A 12,557-nucleotide genomic window follows, 5' to 3' on the forward strand; every position below is an offset into this window, starting at 1 on the left:
GATACCATTTTAAGAAAACATATAGTTTAACACTTGTATGGAAAAGTTTTCCGAGCAATAGTTTACACACAAGAGTAACAAATTAACAAGGTTGAGTAAACGTTTCCGAGTGACGTCAAAACATGTATTTCTACGCTAGCCTTTTCACATTTGAAGCAAAATAAGTCCCATTCCGAACTATCGATATAAACATATAAAATTAGGCACAACTTATATTTATTATCTACTTTAGAATAAAAAATATACATATAACATGATATCTAAATGGTTATTTTATCATATCAAGACCAAGTTGTAAAGCGAGCTTATTTTTTACGGGGGACTACTTTGTCCCGCGTAAGACGGGAACCTGTCAAAATTAGGAGTTGCACGGTCATCAAGGCAAAATTTTCGACTGAGTTAATGGTGTCCTCCATTACTGAAAAGTTCCCCGGGAAAACTTCAGGATTTACGTAGTGTTTTCGCTTATGGTGGGATTTATACTGCTGCAGTAGGTCATATTGACATTTCCTTTCTTTTTTGTGTTGTGCTTGCCCGTCGACAAAATGTCACAGGACCAGACGGAGCGGAAAGGAACCCAGGTTGTTCACGTCCGTGAGGATAGTGGGAGCGAACTTGACGCACTATTCAATGCCGTCATGAACCCTAAATCTGGACAAAGTGGGCAGATTCCTCTCCGTATGAGGAACCTGCCAGCTTCGTTTTGGAAGCCCCCTGACCAGCCACAACGGCCGGTTCAGCACATGAAACAGGGCAGTAATGACTCTACTGGGGGATACCCTGGTCACCCGTCGGGGGTCGGGCCGTCACAGGGCAATCTCCAAATAGCTCATATGAGAGCTCACTCGTCCCCGGCCAGTTTACAACAGACTCTTTCGACTGTCCCCCAGGGTCCTCCCCAAGCCCCAGCACACCACGCCCGACAGCATTCGTGTGACGCTCTCCTTGACAACGAGCCCCTCCCCCCGGGATGGGAAATTGCGAAGATGCCTGATGGTCAGCGATATTATCTAAAGTAAGTATCTGCGCACGTGTGTGTATTGGAATGTGTATTGTACACACGTGAAATTAACTGAGTGTTTATGTACTTGAAAGTGAAAGTTAAATATTAAATAAGTATGATCATCAATCAATGAAAAGATAAATGTAAACAGATTCAGAATTTAAGTATGTGTGTATTGAACTGTGTGTAGTACACACATGCTGAGAATATCGCGTGTGTAAGCATGAGTATTCGTTATAATGAATTAAATATATTTATTAGAAAACCTCTGGTGTTATCAGTTATGATCAATTATATGTGATGTACATGTATATATTGTATACATATACATAAGAGTGTTCATGTTTAACTGAAATGTCAACAGAGTAATGTGTTTTTGATCATTTTTGAACTGGTCAAATACAGTCTGTTTATTGAACTGTAACGACATCATGTATCTTTGAATTGACCTATCGGAATCAACTACATGTCTTTTAATTTTGACAAATTCACAAATGAAGGTCAAAAGACCAGTATGATAAAAAGGATTTTTTTTTCTAGAAAGTAAAAAAAAAATCATATGGGAATCTCAATATTTTCAGAATATGTATTCGTGAGATGAATTGGCAGATTGTGTGTATATATATATTGATGGACTTAGTGTTATACTCTTTATGTTTAAATGTAAATATCGTCACCAACAATACACGAGTAAGTATATAAGTATATATTCCGAAGAAGACACAAATTGAAGTTATAAAAAAAAGAATGGTTGACGCTGGTTCATGTTTATACCATTTGGTGTTTTTTCCAAGATAAAAGTTGAAGTATGTTTCAGCATGTTTGTTTGTGTAGGAAAATCTAGTCTACTTATCACATCCGAAGGCTAAGACCTTGATAATGGGTATAAAACTTCAGAACGAAAGAGAAATTGAACAAATATCAAGAGATTATATTGAGAAAACATTCCATAATGCAAATTATTGAGGAGTGTATCGGTGTATAAAACAGCTCTGTTCATTTTAATATCCTTGGAATGTGTCACTTTTATAAGAGACAATAGAAAAAATGTGTTGTGTGTGTTCTAGTTGTTAAACCTGATTAGTCTTACTATGCATTGTTAACTCGTACAGAATCGATCAATTGACCTGAAATAACTCTATTGTGGTAATACGAGAGGCCTTACTATGGTATGCAGCATAAATTAAAAAATAATAAAAGAGAAAAAAGTGCTGTATCACCTTAATGTTTTTTTTTACATTGAGTACAGTGTGTTTATATTGGTTATTGGAGCAGTCTGTTGAATTTGAAATTAACACTTGCTACAATATAACGTGGTCAATTAGAATTGAATATGACCTACTTTTTATGGTAAAAAATATCTATTTAAATGTGAAATTTTCTGCAGGTACCTCTTTCTGTGTTGAACCCCAGTGTAAGGAATATTGTGACATAAATTACGACTAAAAGCTGTTATGCTTGACACATGCTATATTTTAAAGGAAGGCTTTGATATATATGCAAATTCACATTCTTTATAATTGATCTGTTAATGAATCAAGTTTAATTAATTTCTTTCTCAGATATTACTGTACATATCATTATATTGTGTTTCAGTCCTACAATTGAAACATTGTTGTACATTGTATTTCCACCCTATAACGGTACATTGTTTTACTTTCATTCTGACTAGCTAAAAATATCATTGTAAGCCACACCCATTTCACACATTCATAAATCAAAAATTTAAATGAGCTACATGCCCTTGAATGTGAAGTAAATTTTCTTCTGACAGTGCATAAACCATCTCAGTATATTTAGTGTTTTATAAATTACATGGAAGTGTGAATGGGCCTATACTACTTTATGGTCTTCCCATGTAAACAGCTTAAATGAAATAAAATAATTCTTTGCCTTAAGGAATATTACAACAGTGCTGTGCAATTGAAAAACCTACAAATTGTCATACAAGTAATTAGTATAAATATTTAAGCCCTTTTACATGTAGATGATTCATTTTTCGATTAAGGGTTTTTAAAAAAGTCTTTTGAAGTTGACCGTACTGACCCCATGGCCACGAAGCTTTGCTGGCAGGGTCAGATAATCGGGACAATGCCTTGGATTGTGCCCCCATATCAGGTGACGTAGGGGTCTGTCATTTTTAGGTGTTGTCAACCATGGTGAATAACATGTTACTGTACACCCTTTGAAAGGGGTCTTACCCTTTAGTTGTTTTTAGTGTCCTCTGATCCTGTGTGGGGTGTGGTATATCCTGAAAAAGATGCACTCCGTAAAGGTTGAACACTATGAATGTTGGATTATCTTTTCACCAGATAGTACGTACCAACAATTTCAGTTGAATTTGTTTATCGACAGCGAATTCAAAAATCGATTTGAGATTTGCTAAGAAATCCCCCTATATTATATATAAATAACTTCTGAACTTTTCTAAATTTTCCAAAAGTTCTTCGAGTGCATTGGTTTGAAAGATTGGTGAACACACATTTGAACATCACTAGAAAATGTGTGAAATTTACTCAATGTTTCAAAAGTTCTTGCAGTTCATTGTTTTGAAAGCCTGGTATATGTTGGATCATCGCTAGCAATGCATCAGTGATTGCACCAGATAAGCTGCTTGAGTCATCAAATTGTGTTCTGCAGGACTAGATAAGAGGGTGGAAAGGCTTATCTTTCGTGCCACACAGAGCATACAGATGAGGGAGGGTGGTGATTAAAAACATGGGGGAGCACAGACCTACTTTTTTACAATCCACACACGGCCAACATACAGATGGCATGAGGAATGGTACAGTTTTTCTTCTGACGGCTGTGATGTCATTGGTTGAAATGTTGTACCAGTAAAATGGCTTTGGAGTATTGTAATGTATCACCAATCACTCTGTCATCGGCAGATAATAAACTTAAAATTCGTTCTAAGACGGATCATTGTAAGATCAAGTATAGTCTAGGGCATGTATTGTTAATTTAAGGAATCAATTTATAAAATTTCATTCTAAAACATCTTTTTTTATTCAGGGTTTTGTTGATTTTGAAAGTCTTTATCATTGTCTTTAACTCATCGTTTTGGACCCCGAGAACAATTCCTAAAATTTACAAAACTTTTTTATAAATATGGTCTCTGTTCAGATACATATGTTGCAGTTTAATATAGTTTAGCTGTACTATAAAATTTTAATGTACTCCGACAAAGCAACTGTCGGAGAAACTGAGGATATATTATCACAACAATCTGTTGATACCAAATACACATAACAGTCTCACTCTGTTCTTAAAGCAAACTTCACGAAAGAACACAAATTGGATTGAGAAGTAAATTAATAAATTCAGCATGATGTTATCTTATAATATCTTCCTCATGATCAAGTTATTATATTATTCTGTAATTATTTCATGAAAAGTAGATGAAAGAAAGTATTCTTTTGAAGTCTTTGTTTATGAAAAGATAGTTTTAAGGTAAAGGTGAATATATATGGGATTTATACACAGTTAGTTTGATTTTCTTTGAGTTAATTGGTAGCGTCTGGTGGAGTCGTGCTTTGTAATGGTATCATTTATTGTTTACAGGTGGGAGTGAAGGGCCGAGTAGATGATAAGTTGATGATCAAATGTTGTAAAAGTCTTCAGTTATAATGTTCTTCTGACGATGTTTTTGACTTTTATCATAATTTACCGATAGTAATATTTATATACATGTCCTTCACAGCAACTCAAATTATAAGTTGTTTGTTTGTTTTGGAGGAGTAGACATTTTGCTATACAAAATGAGATTTGGATACTGATTGCAATATCTTTGTGTGGTTAATTGTTGTAGAACAATTGTTTTAAATACCAATAAATGAAGTGATTTATGTTTATTAATATGACAACAGAATGCACAAAATGGATTGATTCTTCATGCATAGGTGATGGATGTTATTATCTTGTTATCATGTTTCTTTGTTACTGAATAATTATGATGACAACGTTTAACAGTTGCATAAACTTATCCAATCCTGTAAAAGAAATATTCTCTAAACTGTGAATCTGTGAATGAGATATTTTGTAAGTTTCATTTGGGTAAGGCCCTTAAAAGCTTAGCAATGAATTTGACCTTCCATAAACCTTGTTTGCTTTACACTTGATTTGGTTCCTAAGTCCTTTTTATTTAAATACCGTGTTTGTTAAGAAATGCATTGAAGAGGCAAATTTTGCTGGTCATGATTCAAGTTGTATGTATCTACCTGTGCAGGTGTGCAGGAAATCGACAGAAAATCAAGTTTCCTGTTAAGGGTTTTTATATATAATGTTTGATCATCGACAAACAATGTCTATTAGTTAACTTGTATATCATCTTGTAATTCTTTAAATTGTACCTATAACTTACAGTAAGTGTAAAAATATCTGTTCCTAATATATTTATATTTCAATATACATGCATGCATTATTCCTTAGTTCCCTATCTGACATAGGTTTAAGTGCCTGATTAAAGCCTTTTTCAATAATTTTAAACAAGCACTACTGTTCGGTGTGCAACACTCTAACTATATTAAATCCTTAAAATATTTTGAAAAAAAGTTGTCTGATTTCATATTTAATATTTGTGATAGCTGAAAGCAGAAACCTAGCAATCTACATATTAAATAATGATATATTGGTAAACTTAAAAAATCTTGACTAGTTTTAACTTAGTTTATGATTGTCATATCATAATTTAATATGACATTTATTAAGGATTTTATCAATAAGAAACAGTATTGCTCGAGTATCATAAAATCATTTATGTTATTATTTAATGATTTTTTTCCTTCAATTGAATACTTCAATCAAATTTCATTATCTGTAGGGTCAAAATATATTCAATTTAATGCTAAATATGATGTACAAAAACTTCCTGCCATTCTTTTCCTAGGTGAATATTCTTAGTTTTGCATTTTAAATTACAATTGTAAATGGCAAAATGATCAGTTGTAATACATGTACTACTAACTAGTGTAAATGTGTAATGGATTTATATAGGTAACTACTGCAAATACATGTGATATGTGTATAATAGTCTTCAATTTGATGCTTTGGTTTAGGTACACATTACATTTTATGTAAGGAATTGAAAAAGGAAGTTAATATTTTCTGATAGGGGAAGTGCTATGTATCGATCTGCAGACGTTGACATGAACAACAAGTACCTGCCAAGTCTGACAGAAAATGACTAATCATGGTTCATTTACACAAGTGAATTCCTTGTTATCATTGACCTTTGATGTAGTCGAGTTGATGGTCAAGATTGTCCAGTCCCTTTATTTATATATATCAGACTGGACTGACCATCAGGTGTAAACTGCCAGCTAATCCCCTGACCCCTCCAGCCATGTTGACCTGTGACAGGCTAATATTTGCATTAAAGTGTTAAGGGATCGATAGGTCCTACAGGTGAACTAATTGTGTGTCATCGGCCTATACTGGTCAAACATATGGATACAGGTAGATCTATACAGGTAGACTAATTGTTTACTGTATACAGGCCCAGGCCATGGTTGTAAGTTTGTGGGTCAAACAAGTCCATACTTACATTGTAACTGTACACAGCCATGACCCATAATACACAAGAAGTCTACCTGTCTCACCTGTACAGGTGTGTGTGATCTACATACAATGATGACCAGTACACAATAAACAAGTCTACCTGTATTCAGCTGGCCTTGATCTACACCAAGTGATGATCAAGACCAGTACACCACAAACAAGTCTATTTGTATATATCAGATTTTGTGTCTCTGCAAAGCTGTGCTTGACCAATGTGTTAAAGTGATGACCAGCATGAAAATTATTGAAAGATGTCCACCTGTATACTGTATATATTACAGTCTGTACCTACATATAAAGCCCTTTAACATAACACCTGGGCTAGGGCTAGTGGAATTGTATACCTCTGCAGCAGCTTAGACTTGGTTGTGTTTAAGCCCGTGAGTGGTAGAGGTTGATATACCATGGAAACTGATACTAGTTGGTAAATTAGGTGGTGGGAGATTTGAGATGGATGCATATAAGATGCAGTGTTAACTTCCGGTCAGGGGAAAGATTTTTCTGTCTTACCCTGTAGGGTAATTTAAAGGGAGCCCCCCCCCCACGGGACTCCCTGGTCGTAACAGTTGTATGCTGTCAGGTCAACAATGCATTGATGTCACATCAACAATGCCGTTTTTGCGTATTGCAGAGTTATCTTCTCTTGGGAGCAGGTATTGATTTTTACGTCACTTGTTTGTGAGAGTACCGTCATCAATTTTGAGATAACGACGCAATTTTTCACAAAAACCAATGACGTAACAACCAATCCCTGCTCCCAAGAGAAGATAACTCTGCAATACGCAAAGATGAAATAGCAGATTACGAAAGATAACTCCAATTTGCTGGATATCATGCAATCAGCATTCACATTTTATGAGATTACCACTTGTATCGAAGTTTGGAGAAAAAGCAGAGGGCAAGTCATTTAAGAATCGTACCCAGAGGGTTGATTTTTCCGTATTAATCCTAAGTGGGGAATGATCCTGTTAGCCCTCATGTTGTGGAAGGAGGGATCAAAAGTGTGTGTGTGGTTGCATGTAGGGGAAATATATACAGTATAAGGGGATGGAGAAGTCTAAGGATGAAAAGGTTGAACAATTGATCTATTATTTCATTTATAGAATAGTTTGTTTTTATATTATGTAACAAGAATGATTTTGGAAACTCAGGCTCCCCCCCTCCAATCCAAAAACACCCAACACAAAGTCGGTTAGGAAGAAAAAGAGAGAAATAGATTTAGTTACTTTAAAGTCAATATATGCTTAATACTTTGTTCCAAACTTGAGGAAGCTACATTTAGGTCACTGAACATGCAAGCAATTTCTACATTACTAAAGGAAAATTCCTGTCGGAGCGGAAAAATACTAGCCTACAAAGGTTTAACACTATAACAAGGGTGTTGTGCTCAAATCTGTCTCTATGGGTGGCCCAACATACATTCATAAACAAAATATAGATTTTAAAAATCTTTGTAATTAAAGCCTTTTATGTATACAACACCAGCCAACCAATGAATATACAACCTACTCATATATAATTTTCTCTGTTAAATAGTTTTCATTTGATTTTCATTCACATAAAGTTGTCTCAATTAAATCGTTTTTGTCTTGTCATCTGTTTCTTACAAAAAATAAAAATCATTCAAAATTTTAAACATTACATGCAAGATGTTCCGCAGTTGAAAGTTGAAAAGTTACCAACTAGTATGTATAACATGTTGTTTGGATCCTGAAGAATTTTGAGTGCAGATTTAATGCCCCACATCATTATAGGAGCTCTAACAACTAACATCAAAGGCCATTTACCTTGTGTATGCAGGTGCTTGGCTGGTTCTCTGTCAGCCCTAATGATAACGTGATGTACTTCTGTTGACTTGCGTCATGATGCTTGTTTTGATGCAGCAGGTTTATATCATTTTGGACATATATTTTAGAAACTTGAGCCTGTAATTTCATGGCACTTAAGTTACAAGAGAGTCAAATTTTGGACCATCAAATTTGCATCAATTTATCATCCAAGAAGATACAGAGATGTACCCCCTATAAATTAAAGTATGAACAAAAGATATTCATGAAAACATCACATCTGCTTGAAATAAAAATGCATTGTTGTACATGTTTTGATTGTGAATGTGAATAAAACCAAGTTTTTTAGGATCTTTGTTATTTTGGATATTTATTAGCTGTTTACAGGTGTAAGGTATAGAAAAAATAGCTGTTTACAGGTGTAAGGTATAGAAAAAATTGCAGGGGTATTCAATCATCAGCTACTATCTGGAGGGGTATTCAATCAACAGCTACTATCTGGAGGGTTATTCAATCAACAGCTACTGTCTGGAAGGGTATTCAATAAACAGCTACTGTCTGGAGGGGTGTTCAATAAACAGCTACTGTATGGAGGGGTATTCAATCATCAGCTACTGTCTGGAGGGGTATTCAATCATCAGCTACTGTCTGGAGGGGTATTCAATCATCAGCTACTGTCTGAAGGGGTATTCAATCATCAGCTACTGTCTGAAGGGGTATTCAATCATCAGCTACTGTCTGGAGGGGAATTCAATAAACAGCTACTGTCTGGAGGGGTATTCAATCATCAGCTACTGTCTGGAAGGGTATTCAATAAACAGCTACTGTATGGAGGGGAATTCAATAAACAGCTACTGTCTGGAGGGGTATTCAATAAACAGCTACTGTCTGGAGGGGTATTCAATAAACAGCTACTGTATGGAGGGGTATTCAATGAACAGCTACTGTATGGAGGGGTATTCAATCATCAGCTACTGTCTGGAGGGGTATGCAATCATCAGCTACTGTCTGGAGGGGTATTCAATCATCAGCTACTGTCTGAAGGGGTATTCAATCATCAGCTACTGTCTGAAGGGGTATTCAATCATCAGCTACTGTATGGAGGGGAATTCAATAAACAGCTATTATCTGGAGGGGTATTCAATCATCAGCTACTGTCTGGAGGGGAATTCAATAAACAGCTACTGTCTGAAGGGGTATGTAATCATCGGCTACTGTTTGAAAGGGTATTCAATCATCAGCTACTATCTGGAGGGGTATTCAATAAACAGCTACTGTCTGAAGGGGTATTCAATCATCAGCTACTGTCTGAAAGGGTATTCAATCATCAACTACTGTCTGGAAGGGTATTCTATCATCAGCTTCTGTCTGGAGGGATATTCAATAAACAGCTACTGTCTGAAGGGGTATATAATCATTAGTTACTGTCTGAAGGGGTATTCAATCAACAGCTACTGTATGGATTTTTTTTTAATCTACAGCATCTGTCGGAAGGGGAATTAAATCTTTGTGCTAAAAGATTGTCTAATGTTGACTGAATAGAAAATCCCTGTATTGTTGAGATTCGTCTGCAGTTACTCTTCAAAGAATCAGATGTAATCAGAACCATCTTTTCCTGTGTGCTTTTCTCTTGGTAAACCTTGCTAATCATTTCCATAGAAAACAAGATGCATCTCAGGAGTGTTTTGAATCAAAATTCATTTGTTCTTTTCAATAAAATCTATGTTTAAATGCAGGGAATTCTTGTTTACTGTCTTTTACAACTATTACCCACCGTGCTCTGTAAACATTATGGCAAATTGCCACAGGCATTTTACATTGTTGTTTTATATATATATATATACTTAAAGTGATTTTCTCATTATTTTTAAAATCCTCACCCAAGTAAAATGAACTTAGATGTAAGAGTCATCAGTACAGCTGCTCTTTTTGTACAGTTAAACACTTTTATTGAGAATTTGCCTGGTGAGCATTTAAATTTAATGTCCATATTCATGCATACAGTAAAAAAATAGGATGTTGTACTGCCTCAAAGGGGTTTGGCAATAGATCGAGGGAGTTTAAGTGGAGGCAAAGAAAAAATGGTATTAAGGAAAACCAAGGTTTGGGACTAAATATAGCTTGAAATATACTTCACATGTCATAAGTCTCCAAATAAATTGTCCTTAATAGAGGTGAAAAGAAATGGATTTTGGGCATAGTATATTTCTATATAAGTGTTCTTCATACAAGTTTGACCTTAAAATTGAGGCCAGGTCATATATCTCATTTCTGTAGAGTAATTGCTTCCTGTCATATATTGTGAAAATTCATCCCAAAATAATCTGGAGAAGGACTTTTATTTTATTAAAATATTCATAGACAAATATCAATGGTTTATGGTGTCATCTGATTAAAGTTTACAAAGCAACACCATTTTAGCAAAGACCTGCTAGCCTATAGGCCTCATCTTCAAGAAATAAAAAAAAAAACAATAACCGCAATACGTGCTATCAAGCTTTGCGTGTACTTGCAGACACATAAGCTGCCTACATGCAGCCACTAATTAGCTATCATTTGTATATCAAAGCAGACAACGGCATTCAAATTGATCTGCCTTGGTTTTTGAGCTTCGTGAATCTCCAACAAGATCCTCTCCAAGACATCTCAACGGCTCCAAAACAAAAAGAGAAAAAGGATTCCGTCAAAAGATTAATTTCTTACTTTCTGTAGATTACTTTTTCTGAACCATGCCATAGGGGTTCAGGTTTTATAATGCTGTTTAATGACTATTTATCATGGAAATAAATCTTCTGTGTGATATTCTGGGTGTCCTTATACCTGGAGATTGGTAATTGATTTCACGAGGTTCAATACTTTATGAAATAGATAAAATCTGTTTGATATATCATGGTTTTGCTTTGTATACCTGTGATGTTGGTAACAATTTTTGCCATGGGCAGTAATAAAAGAAATGTACTGGTACTGGAAGAAGCTAAATTAACTTCTAATCTCTCAGGTAAAAATCTATTACGGCTACATAAGCTAATTACATCTAAAATAATACATTTTTGAAAATGGTATTTAAATTGTACCCAATTTACGTAAGTTATTTGCCGTTAGCATGGGAGTCAATCTCTGTAGTAGTACTGTTTTGAGTTAATTTCCCACTCGATTATCTGGTAAAATTGAAGGCACCAACACACAAAGATCTTGTTAAGTTAAATACTTGAACTTGTCATCTAGACAACACTATTAATTTTCTTTTGAGATGATTTTAAAAGAGAAGTACGTAAATAAACCTTATCTACTAAAGAGACCACCCTATGATAACCATTGTAAGCCTCTTAGGGGAGGGTGGTGCTCGTACAAAATTACCAAAACTGTGCTCATCTTTTCTGGTTTCTTCACTTACCATGAAATATACCACAGAATCAGATACTAGGTCTTATCTGTGTGGTTTGGAGGTCACTGAAGGTTTTCAGTGCATCATACGATCTGTGTGTGTATAGAGGGTAAATATTGGTTCACTTTTTCAAAACACAACCTTGATGTACAATGTTTTGATGTAAAAAAGCTATTTAAGTAATTGTTTTAATTCAACACAACAGCATTACGAAACATGAAGAGAAAATGCCTTTTGCTTAAAGGTATTTGTAAACCATGACAATAAATAAATCGTTTGTTTACAAAGGGAGAGAGATGCAATATATGGATACAGTGAAAGATTTGAATGAGATGGATTTTAATATAAAGATGTATACATATCTTATGCCAAGTGGAAGGTTAGAAAAACTAAAAAAATATACAGACAAATATTCCAAATAGTTCCTTCCTCACATTAAGATTTTCACACGGGACTATTTTCAATAATAAGTAACACTTAAGGAACACACTGTTAGTGTGTTAAGTACCATTGCCATAAAACCGTTGTAAAAATATTTTGAGAAATAAGTTCCCGAAATTCTTGCACTAATTTGAGAGCTAAATGTAGAATGACAATTATTTTGTTAGACCTATTGATTTATAAATTGTTTTAATAATGTTTAAGAAATCAACTTACACTGTTCTATGTCCTGAGGATATACTGATACACAAGCACTTAACAATCAAAATTAGTTGGTATATTAGATAAGTTATTTCTTAAGTTCCATTAAACAATTTATTTACTTGAATTGCAGTGTTTGTGTTAGTGCTGTAAAAGATGCAGGTTTTAATTGATTGAAATG

General features: G+C 34.7%; 1 protein-coding gene across 6 annotated transcripts in view; it reads left to right on the forward strand.

Moving 5' to 3' along the window:
• The first annotated feature begins 348 nt into the window (after nt 1-348).
• Nucleotides 349-12,557, forward strand: part of LOC110452118 (transcriptional coactivator YAP1-like) — a 43,762-nt gene continuing 31,553 nt past the window's right edge. For 3 of the 6 annotated variants that reach the window (XM_021500454.1, XM_021500455.1, XM_021500456.1), the window contains exon 1: nt 349-1,015. In XM_021500454.1, coding sequence (XP_021356129.1) covers nt 546-1,015 — 470 coding nt within the window. In that variant the 5' untranslated portion in view covers nt 349-545. The remainder of the gene's footprint in view (nt 1,016-12,557) is intronic. The other 3 variants (XM_021500452.1, XM_021500453.1, XM_021500457.1) reach the window with 1 other exon arrangement.

Source organism: Mizuhopecten yessoensis, unplaced genomic scaffold, assembly GCF_002113885.1.
Source record: "Mizuhopecten yessoensis strain PY_sf001 unplaced genomic scaffold, ASM211388v2 scaffold6411, whole genome shotgun sequence".
Taxonomy (NCBI): domain Eukaryota; kingdom Metazoa; phylum Mollusca; class Bivalvia; order Pectinida; family Pectinidae; genus Mizuhopecten; species Mizuhopecten yessoensis.